Below are 18,179 nucleotides of genomic sequence, written 5' to 3' on the forward strand. Positions count from 1 at the left end.
GGATGGGGCCATGTCTAACATTTGGGATGGGGGGAGCTGGAGCAAGAATAACTGAGACCCACGTACCTTATGTCTAAATATAAATGTTATAAATCAAGTTGACAAAATGTTAAATGCAGTATGTTCTCTCCCACCACCCTGACAAATGCACCTTCCTTTGTTAGTTGGCTGGGATTGCCCTAACAGGATTCCACAGTCGAGGTGGCTTAATCAACAGAAATGTACTTACTTCTCAGCTCTGGTGGCTGGAAGTTCAGATCAAAGTGCCAGCAGGGCTGATTTCTGGTGAGACCTCTCTTCCTGGCTTGCAGACAGCTCCCTTCTCCCTGTGTCCCCACATGGTCTTTCCTCTGTCCCTTCCTCTTTGTGGTCTAATTTTACCTTAATGACCTCTTTAAAGAGCCCATCTCTTACTGCTGGATGTGAGGCTTTTTCTTCCCCATTGGAGCTGCTCTTCTAAGGACTTAGAGTGACATTTGTCAGGTGGGGATAATCAGAGAGTCTCTCTCTAAGGCAGGCTTTGAGGACTGAGTTTTGCCTGTAATGAGCTTGGCCTGCTTTGGAGGCAGCACACTGGAGTTGGAGCTTCAACATCTGGATTGAGGGGAGCACACAATTTGGTCCTTACCACTTCCTGATGACCTGGATGGCCACATTTGACTTTGGCATCCATGGACCCCCGAGACTCCACTCTTGTGGGTAAAAAAGACTGCAGTGGACTTTTGGCAAGAATGGTTGTTCTTTCTTGCCTCTTGGCAAAATCTGAAATTTAAGAAAAGTCTAAAATATTTTCTAGCCAGCCCTTAGCAGAGAAGTTTGTTGACCCCCTGCCCTAAAACACAGGGAAGGAGCCCCCCTTGCCTAAATCCTTATCACCTTTACCTACAGAATGTGGTGGAAGTCACACAGCTAAGTTCCAGTTGGAGCCTTAAGGAGCCTTGTGGCTTCTTCTGATTTTGTCCTCTTAGAAGCCAACTGCCACATCAAGAGCTCAGGATACACTGAGTGACAAGTGACTGCATGGAAAGAAAGACCATGTACAGAACCCAAGGTGCTGTGGCCAACAGCCAACCGCCAACCACTAGCGCCATCTTGGCTCCTCAGCACCAGCAGAGCTGAGCTCCTATGGCCGACACCCTGCAGCTGCCAGGAGCTGTGGCTGTCGTCCTACCCGCAGAATCACAGCCTTAACACGATTGGTATTTTAAACCTTTCACTCTTGGGAGGTTACTCAGCCCCAGGTAACGGAAAAAACTGTCAAGTAACAGATTAGGGAGTGCTCCCTGTGGGGCAGGCCAAGCCTGTCTGGGCAGAACTCACCCCAGCCCCAAAGCTGCACTTTGAGGAAGATACTATGATTGTACCCTTATTATGGATGCCACTCCAAGTTCTTAAAAGAGCAGAGCTACAGCCAGAGTGTATTAGACCAAAATACAAGTCTTTCCTGAAATCCAACGGGAAGTCTTTCCTTGAGGGGTGATTGCTAAGACTGCACCGGCTCCGACAGAACAGAGATGGAGTGGTCCTGAGCAGGTGCATGGCCCTCGGCCCTCTTGTCTGTCTCCAAGGGTCCTCAGGCCCTACCCAGCAGCCCTTGCCTCTGGTCTCCTTCCTGGGGATGGACGGGTGCTGGGGAAAAGTCAGCAGGACTCACAGTGAGAAACCCACCCTAGGGCCTGCCTCAGGCTGTCTGATGACCCTGGCTGGGAGCTGTCAAAATGTTCCCTGTGCATCAGGACCAGACAACCGCTTGTCAGTCAAGCAATGAAACAGAGTTAAGAAAATACTTCCTGCCTTTAAGAGCTTTATTATTAGCTGGAATAAAAGATTTTCCAGAGCTGGGGTGGGGGAGTCTCCTTAAATGTCTTGGGTAACAGGGAATAAGTGACACCCATGGCACTGGGGCAACAGGCCTGCCCTTAGAGGCTGGTGGACGAGGGTCCTGGCCCCACCACTTGCTGTCTGAGGGCTTGGGCAGAGCACCTGTCCTGTCCAAGTCTCCCTCTCCTTGGATGCAAAACAGGGATAATACAACTTGCCTCAGAGGCCACTTCGAGAATTAAAGGTGTCCGTGCATGGTTCATACTGGCAAATGACAAACGCTGGCGATCTCTCTCCAGAGACCCACCTCCTCCCCGCCACTGCCCTGGCAATTTTACAAAGAAAGGTGAAATAAGGCTCAGAAATCCCCAGCTCATTTTTATAGGATTAAAAAAATCCCTAAATGAAGGGCCCATTAACACAGGCTACAGAATATTGGGGAAAAAAAATGAACTAGAGCATTATGGGGGGGGTCCTGAAGCCAAGTAGCAGCCCTGGGCGAGCCCCCAGCTGGCTGGAAGGGGGAGGCATGCCCTGCGTCATCTGAGTAGGAACCTGTGCTAAAGTCCCCCCTCCCAGGGCAACAGCCACTGCAGAGGGAGAGATGGGTGCAAAGCCCAGGTCTCCTTGGACTGGGACCTTGGGAAACATTAACACATCTCTCAGCACCTCCGTTCAGTCATCTGGAAGACGGAATTGACTTAAGTATTAAAATAAGGTAAATGAGGAGCTTAGCCCTGGTCTAGGACATAGAAGGCATTCAGCAAGGAGCAGAGATCCCCCAAATCCCCCGGAGACCTGGTCTTTCTGTAGGGGAGGGGAGGAGGGGACAGGAGAAGGGAAGGTGCCCAGTGCTGTCAGATTGGATTGGGCTCCGAGGCCAGGAGAATCACGAGACCCTGCAGGAGCTGTAGACAGGCGATGAAACGGGTGAATCACACAGCCCACCTGGTCCCCAGGAAAGACCCGAGAACTACACAGTTCAAGGAAGAGCCCACAGGGCAGCCCGGCTTTGGTCTTGAAGTCTTGCTTCCCTGGCAATGCGGGGTCCTCGGCCCTGACCTCGACGGAGGGAAATTGGCCTCTATGGAAAGAAGGCCGTGCTGGGCTTATCATTCTCTGTCCTTAATCAAGAGCTTTTCTCGCAGCTGGTGTGGGGCCGAGCAGGGAGCCGCTGGTGTTCCCTCCGCCTCTCGTCTCCCTCCCTCCTCGTGGCGAGGGCTAATTTACTGCCTGACTGCCTGGCTGTGCCCAATACAGGAGCGATTTTCTCATCAAATTTTCAGATCCTCTGTTACCATCTACCCCTCTTCCCAGCCCCTTCCCCAGAGCCACGGAGAGAGTCTGAGATAGCAATGGCAGGGGTGGGGGAGGAGCAGTACAGGCTGATGTCCCATCCACCTGCAGACCCTCAGGTCCCCCAGGCCTCTCCTGCTGCTGATGAGGCATGCAGCCCCTCTGCCCTGTGTCCTGTGCCACTACCCCTCACCTGTGATAGCCCGGGGATCACCCTCCCAGTCACCTGGCTCCAGAGTTCCTGCCTCTGAGCCTCCAACCTTGTCCCACCTCCATCGCTACCTTAGGAAGGCAGCATGCACCCCTCATCCCGAGCACAGACCAAGAGCCCAGAACTGCTCCAGAGCCTGGGTGGGTGCTCAGCAGTAAGCACAGCACAGAGGCTGCCCTTGCAGGGCTTAGTGGGATGGCAGACAAATCAATCCATCAGTCCATCCTAGTCCATCAGAGGGGAATGAGTGCCACAGAAACATCAGGGGCAGGGGCCAGCAGTGTGGGCTGGGGCTGGAGTCTTGCAGGTTCACACGGGGTCCTCAGGACAGAGGACCTTCCCAAGCTGGGAAGTGAAGGCTTGAGGGAGGGAAAAGAGGGAGCACATTGATGCTTGTGGAGGGGGCATCCTAGGCAGAGGGAAGAGGAGGAGGAAAATCCTGGAGGAGGGAGAAAGTCTGGCAATGTGAGGGGCAGAAGGGAATTCAGCGCAGCTGGTCGAGAGATGAGTTCAAGGGTTTGGGGGAGACATGGTCAGGGAGGAAATGTGGAGTGTCTTAGTTCATTTCCTGTTGCTATAACAAAATACCTGAGGCTGGAGGTTTATTTAGCTTATGGTATTAGAGGCTCAAGAACATGGCATCAACATCTGCTCTGCTCTGGTGAGGGCTCCCTTGGAAGTGTCACAGGGCAGATGGCATCATGGCGGGAGTACAGTTGTGTGAGGAAGAGATCACAGGGTAAAATAGGAAGCCAAAGTGCAGGGATGGGCCAGTCTTGGTGTCTCATAACAACTCACTCTCTTGGGAACCAACTGAAGTCCCACAGAGCTACGATCCGGGTTCCCCTCTTTTTGAACTTAGAACAACAGGTGGGTTTTATATAAAAATGCAGCTGCCGGGCCTTTGCCATGGGCATCACTGGCCTGGCGTTCCCACGGGGCTGGACTGCAGAAGCTGCACCCTGGAGATAGGTCTCCTGTTCCCTCTTGTCCAATCTCCAACCCTCATAGGACCTACCCATCTGCTCCCAGGCAGAGGGCTGCAGGAGAGCCAACCATGCCCAATGATCTCCCACGTGATTTAAGCCACAGCAAAGGTGACATCTGATATTGCCAAGAGAAATACTGTCCTGTCCCTGTCTTGAAATCCACATCTCTCCTGGGCTGTATCATGCCTGTCTAACTCCCCCAGGCCCTCCTGGCAGACCTCCTCCAGGGCCCCCTACTGGCCACGCATCCCCAGGCCTGGGACAGTGCCAGGTACTTGGTAGGCACCTGATGAATGTGCGGACCGACAGATGCCACCTGCTGGGTAGGGGCTTGGGTGTTTCTGGTTCACCCTGGGTTCTCAGGGGTTTGTCCAGCATTAATGGCTGGATCACATTCTGAGTCCCTGATTGTGTCTCTGTCATGACTCAGCACCTGGGTCCCAGTTCAGAAGGAGGCAGGTCCCTCTTCTCCTCAGAGACGCCCAAGAAGAGATTGCTGAGGGCCATTGCCAAATAGGAATGACGCATCGAAATTTCCTTGCCAGCGTACCCCATGTTAAATGGACTTGCCTTGGAAATTCGCTGTGACATTGCATGTGTGTTTGAGAAAGGTGACCCTGCTCAAGGACCGAGGGTGGATCCAGGTTTAGGGTGTATCCTGCAGGTTTTAGGAAGTATCCCAGTTTAAGACAATTTGGGTTTAGGGTGTTCCCGGTTTAAGACAATCTGGGTTTAAGGCAGTTCCAGGTTTAAGGTTATTGCTGCTGGGAGTAGGGCGTATCCTGCTGCCTGAGTTCCCCTGGAATTGAAAAGTATTTTGGGACGTGAATTGTGCGGCAGAACTTGGATTTCCCCAGAACGTGTGTGTAGAGGCCGGTGTGAGTTTGGGAATAAAGAATTGCTGTTTTAATCTACAAGGTGTGTGGTGGCTCATGATTCTGTGCCCAGCCAAGACTGCGGCAAGAGATAGTCTACGACTGAGTGCTTGGTTTTAGTGCCCTTCCTCCCCTAACTCTGGAGAAGATGCGATCTGTGGAAAGGACCCTGCAAGTACAAAGTGAGGCTCTTGAGGTGGGCAGATGATCCCAGATCACCCAGGGGCCCCAAGTCCCCAGTCGCCTATTGTGAGGGACATTTCCAGCCTCTGCCCTGTCTTTACTGGTTAGGGAGATGCTACAGGGTTCTAGGGTCAGGAAGCCCTTGGTCCACATCCACCTTTGCTTGTCACCAGCTGTGAGATCCTGGGCAAGTCTTGGAACCTCTGTTCTTGTATAACATGTGACAAACAAGAAGATGTGCCCAGAGGGCTTGGTACAGAGTAGACGGCAACACATCAGGGTGATGTCCCCTGCGTGTGGTCCTGCATGGTCTCCTACCAAGTCTGCAAGGACAACCTCATGTGGCACACTTTAAGGAAGCTTCTCTGCCCTGCAGCAGGGCACACAGAGGGACACTAGCAGGAGGGACACTTCCCGTGCAGCGTCTCCTTCTTCCAGGAAGGAGAGGACAGTGCTAGGACTTGGAGTCTGATTCTCGGCCGTTGAGAGACATCTGGCTGTGACAGGGTCTCACATCCTGAAATGGCCAACTCCCAGAAGGATCAGCCCCACGTGAAGCTTTTGTTCCGCCTTCTCAGGGACCCTCACTGGGACCTGGAATTATGTGTTCCACGTCAAAGCAAAGAGGACCCTTTGTGTCAGCTTCAGGGATCAATTTCTGAGTTGGCACCCCCCCCCCTTTCCATGGGTGTTCATCTCAAGTCCCCAGCCGCCTTTGTGAGTGACATTTCTAGCCTCGGCCCCGTCTTTACTGGTTAGAGAGATGCTACAGTATTAATCGATTTCAAGGTTTCTGAACAAATAGCCATACATGTTTAAGCCCCTGCTCTGCCTATTAGGGGAAATGCCATCTATGATAATTATGCTGCCTCTGCCTGACAGGAAGATTTTCACAGGAGACAGAATGACTGTAACCTCTGAGAAAATCCTGAAACCTTGGACCTGTTCGGTCTTTCCCAATACCGCAGGTATTCCTGAGGCCAAATGCATCAACTTCCTGAATGCAACCAGGAAAAAAGGCCAGCAAAGCAGACAAGACCTGAAGTCACATTACTCTGTCCCAACTGAGCGGCCCGTGGGCTCAGTAAAGTCATTAGGACCAAGACCCAGCTGTGCCTGCTGATGTCTGCAAAGTGCCACCTCTGCCACACCCGAGGGCAGCCGGATGTGCTTCTGGATCCCTGAAGGCAAACTGCGTGGCACAGGAAGCTTCCAGAAGGCAGTCTGCACACTTCATGGCTCAGTAGTCACTGAGCAAGAAGGCGGATGATGGTGTTTCTTACCACTGGGGGCTCACATGAGTCACTGCGGCCTCAGTCACTTCAGCTGAAACAGTGGCCCCGTGGGAACTCCCTGGTGGGGTTTGTTAGGAGGAATAAGTGAGGGAAAGTATCTGTGGCACCTGGTACACAGCAAGCACTCAATAAACGGTGATCACACCATTTATTACTGGGCGTAAAGAAAAGAGAGGAAGGAAGGCATCTGGAGCGAGAGCAGGCTGTTCCTTGAGCATGAAGAGGCCCCAAGTTCCCCAGATCTGCCCAAAGTGTGATTAAGGTTGAATGACGTCCCCGTCCTCGTCCCCAAGACCTGTCACGTCACCTTTTCATAGTAAGAAGGACTCTGCAGGTACAGAGTGAGGCTCTTGAGGTGGGAAGATGATCCCAGATCACCCAGGGGCCCAGCAGAACCAAACGTCCTTGTTAGAGAAGAGGGAAGCTGGGGGTTGGAGCTGGAGAAGACGGAGAGGGGCCAGAAGATGCCAGGAGGCAGGGGACGTGGGCGAAGGCATCCTGAGAAGGAAAGACGTGGCCTCTAGCTTTGGGGGGAGGCCAGGAAACAGGTTCTCCCTGGAAGCTTCCAGAGGAACGGCTCTGCCAACAACTTGACTTTAACTCAGAGAGACTGATTCTGACCTCCAGGGCTCTGTGTTCACCCTGTGTTCCGAGCTGCTGACCTGTGGCTGTTTGATGCAGTAGCAACAGGAAGTTCATACATAGGAAGGACACTGAGCAGCAAAGACCAGCCGTTCAAATGGGTGAATCTTAATTCTGCGGAAAGTGGACCCTGTCAACCCTGGCGCCGTCACGCAGGAAGCTGACCGTGTGATCGGCAGACCTGGCCTTACTGGAGACGAGGTTCAAAGTCACCTTCACTCCTGGAAATGCTGCCATCCTCTGTCACCAATCTATATGGCATCTGGTGGGTTGTTCCCTGGTGCTCAGCACCTGTCAGTCAGTAGGAGGCTTCGGAATCCCCACTACATCCAGAGGAGTAGTTTTTATTGTACCATCAATTTGTCACATTGAAAAATGTGACTATTTAAGTTCAAGTTATGCCTGAGGTACCAATGAGTGAGCTTTTGAGGGGAAACCTCCAATAACTTATATGTCAAGATGACATGTTGCCTATGGCCATGTCATCAGAACTTGATTTCCCAAGTGCAGTCTGTTTGAATGTGGTCTAAGAAAATAACAAACAAAAAAGCCCTTAAGAGAAGAATAAAACTCAAGTTTTCTTTCTGAAACAGTGACCACCATTGCGAGTCATATTAGGTACAAATAACAAGGGTCTACTAGGTGCCAAATGTTGCACGAGGCCTGTTAGTCCTTGTAGCAGTTCTTAGCAGGAATGTGCCATTATCCCTAAGTCACCACTGAAGAAAGGCAGGTGCGGGGGGCTAAGAGACTAGCCTGAGTTCCCACGGTCCACAGACAAGAGCAGATTGAAGCTCACAGAGGTCTGACTCCGAGCTTGTCTTTCCCGGTATTCCCTCTTGGTCTGAGACAAGTGCATGGGCCACTATGACGGACAGATGTGAGATCCACTGCCCACAGCCATTAGGGGGGCTCTATGAAGACCTCGGGTTGGTCCGACTTTGCACCAGTTTCTGTTATGGTCTGGATATGAGGTGTCCCCCCAAAGCTCACGTGTGAGACAGTGCAAGACGGTTTAGAGGAGAAATGATTGTATTGTGAGAGTCTTAACGCAATCAGTGAATTAATCCCCTGATAGGGATTAACTGAGTGGTCACTGAAGGGGGAGGGTGTGGCCGAGGTGGGAATTGGGGGCATGGCTTTGGGGTATATATATTTGGTATCTGGAGAGTGGAGTCTCTCTACTTTCTGATCATGATTTGAGCTGCTTCCCTCCACCTCTCTCTTCCGCCATGTTGTTCAGCCTTACTGTGAGTCCCAAGGAATGGAGCTGGCCTTCTGTGGACTAAGACCTCCAAAACCGTGAGCCCTTAAATAAACTTTTCTTCCTCTACAGTTGTTCTGGTTGGGTCCTTTTAGTCACAGAGGCAAAAAAAGCTGACAGAGACACTTTCCATCAGGCTGGGGTGCAGGTGGGGAAAGGCTGCTGCATCTGCAGGGCTGTGTGAGGACAGGAAGTGGCCTTCATGTTGACCCAGGGTCACACACCATTCTCTCACTGGCACACATGAAGCTTCCCAAGATAGGAAGAGGATTCCTCAGTACGTGTTCTACCAAAGACACAGCAGTACAGCCCACTGCTGGGAGGATTCAAACCGTGGAACCATTTAGCTTTCAACAAACCCAGAGGTTCTTCCTAAATTAGACACTGAACATCAAGTAGCACGGAGCACGCATTCCTCAGAGGTTGCTAAAACAGCCCTTACTGCCACCACCTTGCCACCCAGCTCTTCCGGGAGTGCTTCACAGGCCGCTCTGCCACCCATCAGAGACTCTTAAATCACCTTGGCCACGGTCACATGAGAAATGCAGTTTACCCTGCAGCTGGCCCACATGCACACCTAACACAAACCAAGGTTTCACGAGACAAGACGAGCCCTACTGTGTGCAATGAGCTCTCCCATTTCCTCCTCCTACGTTCGTCTATTGTTCAGTCTATTTGGTGGCCATGACCCACACACGGACCTAGGTGATTCACGAATGAGCCCATATTCCAGTGGGGGCTGTGTTTGCCATTTCATTTCCTGGTCTATAATGGAAGAACCAGGGATCCCTACCTCCGGGGCGATGTAATCTGGAGTCCCACAGAAGGTCCTGGTCGTGACTCCATCCATCATGTGTTCTTTGCACATCCCAAAGTCAGCGATTTTGATATGTCCTTCGGAATCCAGCATGACATTATCTAACTTCAGGTCCCTGCAAAGAAGTAGGACAACATCAGAGTCCTTCCCACCACAGCTCAGGGTGTGCTTTGGAGCTGGTGAAACAGAAGGATACTTTACTAGTTGCCATCTCAGTGGCATTTAAACTGTACGTCCCTGGAGACCAGGGGCCAGGAGTTCTTGGGTCTTTATATCTCCAGAGCCTCACACAGAGTCTGGGATATGGTGGGAATTGGCACATTGAGTGGTTGTTCCTAGGAATCCAGACAATCTAGTTTATGAGGTCTGAGGAGATCCCACTCATTTGACTTATTATCGTGCACAAGGTAGGGTGGGGTGGGGCTGAAACACAGCTGGGTTTGAGAAATTATGAGTTTCAAACCATCTCACACCCTTCCTCCCGCTGGTACCAGTGTACTTTAGGTACTCTTCAGTCAATACTGGAAGACATTCTCTCTCTGGTGCCCCACTTGGACTGCAGATAATGAACAAAGGAATTTGACTCAGTAGCTCCCCCTTGCTTCTCCCCAGCTCCCCGTGTTCATTTCCTGCTGAGTATCTATAGTGGCAATTCTCTGTCCATCGCTCTGACCTCCACTCCAAACAAAAGGCAGAGGAAGGAGCTGTCAGGAGAGAAAACCATGTTTTCTTATGGAAAGTAACAATGAGATGTAAAATCTTTCAGGTCTAAGATCAGAAGTGACTCTGGTTTGCCTCAAGGTTGCAGGGACAGGTAGTCCCAGCAGATCCGTGTTCCCTGGGGGTCACCCACACCATGCCATGCCCAGAGTCCCCATCACAGAATGACATGCCCTGGGAGGCCCAGCAAACCTCTCCACTGTGCTGCCGCTGGAAGGGCTTCAGATACACACCTATAAATGATGCCTCTTTTATGAAGAAAGAACAATCCAATGGAAATTTCTGCTGCATAGAATCTGCAAAAGAAAATGGTTCGGGTTTCTGCCTGGCTTCTTAAGACTTCTGTATCTTCCGGAGTCTCACATTCAGGCATCAGAGATAAAAAGAGTGTAAGACCTTAGGCTTCCCAAGATCACATCATCCCACAAGTGTTCTTCCAACCGTCAGCCCCTTTCTCTGCCATCTCGTCACTCCGGCTCACCCGTGTCAATGAGACAGGCTTATTTTTCTTCACTGGGGAAGGTGGTTAGGGAATTTGCTGTCGACAAAATACTTTCTAATATAATCATTTAAAGAGTGGCTGCCTGTTAGACTATTCCATGTCAGGACACATGGCAGAGTAGAGTAAATTTCCATTCTCCTATTCATGGGCAGAATGCACTGGTGTTTGAACATACACTTACTCCCTGGATGGCAAATGCAGCCGTGATGAACTCAAGCTAGTTCATTCATTCCCTGAAGTGCTGGGATAAATGGGACATACACCGTGATTCATACTTGAGTCTGCCCTTTTAAATAATTCATAATAAGAGCAGCTACTACCATCCCTTCCAAATCATTCGTAAGTTAATATCTGAAAATCTGAGAAAATGTAGAGGGATGTTTTAAAATTTGCATAGCATTTAAGAGTCTTTGAAGTTTGAAGAACCACAAGTTTGCGCCTGGGCAAATATCACACCCGGGAGACCTGAAGTAAACACATACTGTTTACAAGAGCAGAGAAGTGAAATCCCTGATGGTGACATGCTATGCTTTGAATGGGGGACCATCTCTGAGGCTGACATAAGAGATAGGATTATGGCTGATTTTTTTTTACAATTTTCGTGTTTTTTCCCCCCCATAATTTAAAAAAACTTTTCTGTAATACACATACATTAAAAGAGGATTGGGCAAGGCATGTTTATGTTGTTTTATGACACAAGGTGCCCTCTTGTGATCCCAGCACCTCAGGAGGCTGAGGCAGAGGATGACAAGTGCCAGGCCAGCCTAGGCAATTTAGTGAGTCTCAAAGAATACAAAGGGCTTGGATGTTGCACAATGGTACAGAGCCCCTGGATTCAATCCCCAGTCCGGGGGTGGGGAGGTGGGCGGGGAGGGAAGAGAAGAAAATAAAGTGGCTATTTGCTCTTACAGCTCTGTGCTCTAAAGCTTTATTCTGCAATCTGAGCATTTTAATGCTCTATAACTCACAATGTTGAGAGAGGAGATAAGGCAGGCATTTCTAAAACACATTTAAGAACAAATAAAAGCAAAAAAAAAATCCCCTTTATATTTTTAAAGCTTGCTACCAAAGAATTCCCTATTGTGCCTTTAGTTAATCTCTCCTAGGGCAGATAATCCCGCACAGGCCAAATATTGCTCTGATTTATCTTTTTAGATGAACAGTGGCCGGATTCCTGTTCATGTGGGCTAACTTGATTAGTGGGGTGTACATCTAATTTGGGGAAATAAAATAGCCATTTGCTTAGGTTTGCTTCTGTTGAGCTTCCAGGGACTTCCTGGCCCCTGAGAAATGGGACAGTGTTCCAGGTATCAAAGTCCCTCCTCCGACCCATGATGATTCCTCCATCCCCACACAGAGCCCGCGGCTCCACTCCTGCATCCCAGCCTCCAAGGCGCATCCCACAGGAACACTCCAAGCTGAGCTTGCGTTCCTTCCTTGCAAACCGCATCCTGCCCTCACCCAAGCCTAAGCTGGGACATGACAGACAAAAGTTTCTGTCACTGAATTCTGCTTTTCTTCCTCCAGAATGTTTGTCAAGGACACTTGCTTCTCTCTGGCTCCAAGCTGAAGCCCTAATTCTAGCTCCATTTCTTCTGCTTAAAAAGATTCCTACTGACCCCTTTGTACCAGCCCCTACATTCCTCCTGCCCAACCCCACTCCTCTCTTCAGCCAGAGGGTGCTGTGAGAACTTGGTCTCATGGGGTCAAGTCCCAGTGAAGCCCCTCCCCTCTGTCCTCTTTCTCAGCCCCCCTCCCTGCCTGTGCCCTCTCCGAGCTCACACCACCTGCTGAGCCACAGGCCTGGACTTGGTCTCTCCTCTGTCCACATCCTCTTCCTGGCCTGCCTGTCTCTGGGTTGGGCATTACCTGAAGACTTGCTACTCTCAATCCCCAATTTTGGGGGCTTGGGTGGTGTTCTGGGCATTTCCCTACAGTTGGAGCCATGCATTATAATTTTCTGTGACTTCTCAAAGGCCAGGTTAGAGCACGAGCTTCCCAGGGAGGAGGAACCTCATCCTCACGTGTCGAGTGCCTGGTGCACCGTGAGTGTGCAATACTCATTCGCTCAATGAGCAGTGAGGGACTCTACCCCTAAGGGTGGCACAGAGTGGCGTGGGTATGCACCAGCATCTCCAATTTACTGGCAACAGAATAAACAGCTCCTGTGGATACATCTAGAAGGGACCTGTTAACACATCTATTCCCTTGGGAAGTTTCCCAAATGAGCAGGGTCATCTTGGATATCCAATCTAGTAGAAGTTCCCAGTTGACAGACAGTACTGGGCCACCTGAATTACAGGACTGAAAAAAAATACTCACACTGCTTGTGGCTCCTTAAATTTTCCTACTTGCTGAATGTGGTACATGAGGTCCCCGCCATTGACGTACTCCATGACAAAGTACAGCCGATCCTGCAGACAAAGGTGTACACGTGAGCAGGGATCCTTCCCCATAGGTAGCCCGGTTTGCATCCTCATTAGTCAAACTTGGGCTGCACTGGCAGATCTGCTCAGTTTGAAGCCCTTCACATTTTTTTCCCAGCTAAAGAATAAATGATATACCCTCCTGCACAAGGGCCTTGGGATGGATGCTCATTACATAACTCTGAACTAATGGCTGTCTGCCTCCTGGTTACATACATTCCTCATTACAATAACAGCCTCAAACATTCTTCCTTTTTTTCCTACATGCATAATATATTTCTCAGCCAGGCGCACTGTGAGGAATCCACATGGGCCAATCAGTTCATTCCCACCAATGTTTCTTGATGATGCAAGTGTGTAAAACTTGGTTTGCAATGTCAAGGAGGGTGGCATACTGCTGTGGTAATGTGCTCAAATGGATCTTCTGAAAACTCACCCTTTGGGTTAGGCTGGGCTTCTAAATTGTACCTGCTTAATGACATCTGTCAGGTAGGGGAGAGGGAGGACCATAACAGGAGAGGTTAATCCAATGTTCTTTGGTAACCACTAGGTCCCCAAATCCTGTATTTTCATTTTCTCTGTTACTGGTATATGAGGTGTTGGCCACACGCAGGGCATTCATCATACAACCAGAGAAGTGTGCATATTTATGAGGACATTACGCTGGGCCAGATGGGAGAGGCTGAGCAGCTAACATCTCAACACACGGCGGTAAAAGCTGACCTCTGCTCTCTGCTAGAGAACATCCCCTTTTCACAGAGGTTATTAAACATTAAAGTGCTGCTCAGGGAGAAAGGCAGCACAGTGAAGCCGGTGCTAAGAGCCAGGAAACGGCTCGGGGAGCGTCACTCTCTGGCTCTTCAGTTAGAAACTTCAATTTCGGCTTCGTGTCTTTGCTTCGTAGCTTTCTGGAGCTTAATTGGTGTGAGCGGGGTGATGGCAGCTGGGCTGGGATTTAGGGGTTTGCTTCTCTTGCCACCTTGCTGCTCAGCCCTCCTTGCCACTCCTGGGGCGGGGAGTCTGGGCGCTGCTGAGAGCAGGCAGGAGCCCGGGGTGTGGCCAGAGTGCAGCTGACACACAGTGGCTGGCGCCCAGCTCTGCAGCCTTGGAGCGCTGACACGGTGTGGCTCTGTGGCCATCTTGAGATTCTACAGGCCCAAAGCATGAGGGCTCTTCCCAGGGGTTTTTAAAGACAGACATAAGACACCAAGTCGATTTCTGACCATGGTGCGGTTGGAAATAGTAACTGTCCCAACCATAATGATCACTGACCATTGAGCCATATTTAAAGGGAAAGCCCACCTGGTGCCGTCTAAATGTCTCGATTTCTTATAGGAAAATTGCCAACCCCACAGCTGAAAGATCAGTGCTTTGGGATTCTGCCCACCCCTTCCAAAACATTTTGCTCTATGATAGGGGTTAGTAGACTTTTTCCATAAAAGGTCAGACGATAAGTATTTCAGGCTTTGTGAAATACTTGTAACTAACTACTCAGCTCCAACGTCTTAGCATCAAAGCAGCCACAGGGGACAGGTAAGTGACTGAGTGGGGCTGTGTCCCTAGAAAACGATTTATGCATGCTAAAATATAAATTTCATCTAATTTTCACATATCATGAAATACTGTGTTTGGATTTCTTTTTTGTGACCTTTCTTATAGCTCAGGGGACATACAAAGCTGGTCCTAGTTTGCCACTCTTGTTGAGTGTCTGAAACAAACACAAGTTTTTATAAAATGGCATTTCCTGAGGTCCCAATGCCATGTGTGGCAGCTGGACAAGTTGTCAGTCTAGAGGTAGGACTGTGAATTCATTCTTAACTTTTTTGAACCCCATAAATCTTAGCATAGTGCCTGACATGAGGAAACCTTTCATATACAGCTACCCCTCTGTACCTGTGGGGGACCAGCTCCAGGATCCCTCCCACCCCCAGGACACCCGAATCCTTGGATACTCAAGTCCCTTATATAAAATGGTATGTCAGCATATAACCTAGGGAGTCCCCCCACAGGCTCTCATCCTCTCTATGCACTTATAGTCCTGAACACAACGCAAACGCTGGGTGAAGAGCTGCTGGGTGGCATTGCTTAGGATCTCATGCCAGGGAGAGTGGCTGTGCATCAGATGCGATTTAAAAAATATCTTCCATCTGGTTGGTGGAACCCATGAAGGATGCAGAGCCCCAGGAAGGAGAGGCCCACTGTAAATGTTTGCTGAATTAAATGGAATGAGTGTCCAAGCAGAGGACATCACAGAGGGGGATGACCCAAATCCGCCATTGCCAGGGGGGTGGGACCTGTCCCTGTCCCCTGGGCTTGGCATTCCATCCTGTCTCTCCCAGGGATGTTGAGGGAAGGTGGGCACCAGGCCTCGAGACGCAGCCCCGGGGCCTTACCACCGTCTGGAAGCAGGAGTGCAGCTGCGTCAGGAACGGGGGCTTGTCAAGCAGGGCCAGGACCCGCTTCTCCACCATGGTGCACTCCACGTCGTCGTCCTGAATCACCACGTCCTTCTTCAGGATTTTGATGGCATATAGTTCTTCTGTTCCCTTCCTGTCAGCAAGCATCACCTGGGAACAGACCCAGAGCAACCTGAACACGGGAGGAACTGGGCCAGCTGCAAGTCTGAACCGTGGGATAGAAAACTGCTTAGCTAATTTTGCTACATGTTGCAGTGTCTCCTGAAGGTCCTTTGTAAAGGCTTTTGGTCCCCAGGGTGATGCTTTTGGGAAGCGGTGGAACCTTCAGGAAGGTGGGGCCCTTGTGGAAGTCCTTAGTTTTGTGGGGGAATGTCATGCCCTTGAAGGGATCTGTGAGACTCCAGTTTCTTCATTTTTTTTTTCTCTTAGTTTCCTGGCTGACAAGGCAAGGAGACTGCCCCACCATGAAGTGCTGCCTCACCAGAGACCAAAGCGACGGGGCCACTCAATCATGGACCAGAACCATGAGCTAAAAATAAACCTTTTCTCTTTATCAGTGAATTGACTCAAGCATTTCATTATACTGATGAAAAACGAATACCAACTTTACATACAAATTTGGAAATGTTGTGCATCACCACAAATTAGATTCTTCCAGAACTTGTATGACTTCTAAATGATTGAGATTTGCACTGCATACCTATTGTCACCCGGGGTTGCTATTTTGGTTGCTAAAAGGAATATTCACATTCTCTATGAGGATTAGTCTGAATTCATGCAAGTTTTCAGAAACATCCTTAGGGTACATGCGATGGACCTTTATAATGTCACACGCCTGGAACTCAAAAAGGCAGGATGGAAATCAGTTCCTGGATCGGTCGAGAGTCTTGGGACCACTGAGACTCAGTGAAGGAGTGCAGGCTGACTGCTCCACCACCCCATATGACCCCACATTTAATTTTCAGTTGTGCAAATTATTCAACTAACATTTTGGAACATCCTCTCTGTTCTGAACAGGTGACTCATGAGAACCTGCTGTCAGTGCTCTGGATACAGTTGTTTTTAATCACAAGAAGTAGGAAGCATTTGAGGAACGTGTACAAAAACCCAGGGAGGTCTAAAGGGCTATTCTTGAAACTTCAGGGAGAACAAAACCAACCCACCACTCTCTGCCCAAGCCCCTCCACTTCTTACCTTCCCAAAACTCCCCTTCCCCAGCACCATGAGGAAATTGAAGTCGGTGAGCTTCACTCTGTCGAGGTTGTTGGAAGGTTGTTTCCTGTCCTCAGAAGGACTGATCACTTTGTTACCCGCAGGGCCAAGCTTGGCTTTCTAAACAACAAGCACAGACATGAAAGGCCATTGGTCATTTTTCCAAGGAAAGAGTGACAGAAAACAGCACCTGGGATCCAAGTTTGATGCCAGTTGGAAGGTGGGAGGTGGGAAGGGGAGAAAAAAAAGTCTGAGAGCCGGATGCAGCTCCTACATCGGGGGCTGTGCTCCCCAAGGGCAAGTCTGCAAAGAGGCGGAAGGTTGCCCTTCCCTGTCTCAACTCCACACCTGGTTAACCCAGGAATCAGGCAAGGGCACGTCAGTTCTAATTCTGGGATGTAAAAGCCAGCTTTGGGGAGTGGCTGGGGTGGTAGCTCAGCAGTAGAACTAGTACCCGTGGAGCCCTGGATTCAATCCTCAGCACCACATACAAATAAAATAAAGGTAGTGTGTCCACCTACAACTAAAAAACATTTAAAAAAAAGTCAGCTTTGGGGAAAAATGGTACATTATCACTATTGATACATAAAGGAAATAAACTGTGGCTGATGTTTTCATCATTTGTAGATTTTCTGATTTAAAGTTCTTCTGCATAAAGGAAATTTGTACCCAGGCAAAGAGGGAGAAGAAAGTCCTTTGGAGAGGAATGATGTAAGTGGCAAGGTGCGGGGATGTGTTATTGCTACTTTCAAAGGCCCAGCCAGGAGAGCAGGCTTTCTGTTTGAGTTTTAAAAGTTAAGAGTCAAACTCATAAAAAGAAATGGAGTGTGCATGGGAACCTGGTTCCGGAAGCGTGGTAAGTGATACTTGAGCGATGGAAGGAGGTCTATGCACTAGGTTCCCCATGTGACGGCCACGCTCACTACTCTCATGGAGAGTCCCCATGTCCATGGGGAACAGCAGGAGGGCTCAGAAGAAAAAGGGAGATGAGTGGGATCCTGTGGGCTTAAACATCCTAATGGTCAGCAAGGTGCAGTGGTGCATGCCCGTAATCCCAGTGGCTCAGGAGGCTGAGGGAGGAGGATCACAAGTTCAAAGCATGGTTCAGTAACTTAGTGAGGCCCTAAGCAACTTAGTGAGACTCTGTCTCTAAATAAAAAATGTAAGGGTTGGGGATGTGGCTCCGTGGTTAAGGGCCCCTGGGTTCAATCTCTGATATCAAAAAGAAAAAAAGAAAAAGATGGCCAAGGAGATATAAAAGACATTTGAGAAGGGCTTTACTGTGGACCAGTGCATTGGAAAGACTGGTCCTTAACTCTAGGGGAAATGGGATTTGCAGTTTTCTTCTTTGACAGCAGAGAAGGCTTAGGAATCATCCACACTCCCTTTTTGAGAACCAGCCTCCCTTGCTGCACAATTAGAGTGAGCCACCCTGCACCGGAGCCTTTGCCTTAGCAGAGTGAGCCCCCTCAGCAGTCTCTGGGTTCCTGTCCCTAATGCTGTGCTTTG

The 18,179-nt window shown here is 49.7% G+C and overlaps 1 protein-coding gene across 3 annotated transcripts in view; it reads right to left on the reverse strand.

The window, feature by feature from the left end:
• PRKCA (protein kinase C alpha) overlaps positions 1 to 18,179 on the reverse strand; it is a 399,125-nt gene that overhangs the window by 42,944 nt on the left and 338,002 nt on the right. For all 3 annotated transcript variants that reach the window (XM_081270052.1, XM_081270051.1, XM_081270053.1), the window contains exons 9-13: positions 16,653 to 16,790; positions 15,435 to 15,608; positions 12,938 to 13,029; positions 10,347 to 10,409; positions 9,370 to 9,508 (exon numbers count right to left, since the gene is read on the reverse strand). In XM_081270052.1, coding sequence (XP_081126178.1) covers positions 9,370 to 9,508; positions 10,347 to 10,409; positions 12,938 to 13,029; positions 15,435 to 15,608; positions 16,653 to 16,790 — 606 coding nt within the window. The remainder of the gene's footprint in view (positions 1 to 9,369; positions 9,509 to 10,346; positions 10,410 to 12,937; positions 13,030 to 15,434; positions 15,609 to 16,652; positions 16,791 to 18,179) is intronic.

Source organism: Spermophilus citellus (assembly GCF_964194105.1).
Source record: "Spermophilus citellus genome assembly, chromosome: 17".
NCBI lineage: Eukaryota > Metazoa > Chordata > Mammalia > Rodentia > Sciuridae > Spermophilus > Spermophilus citellus.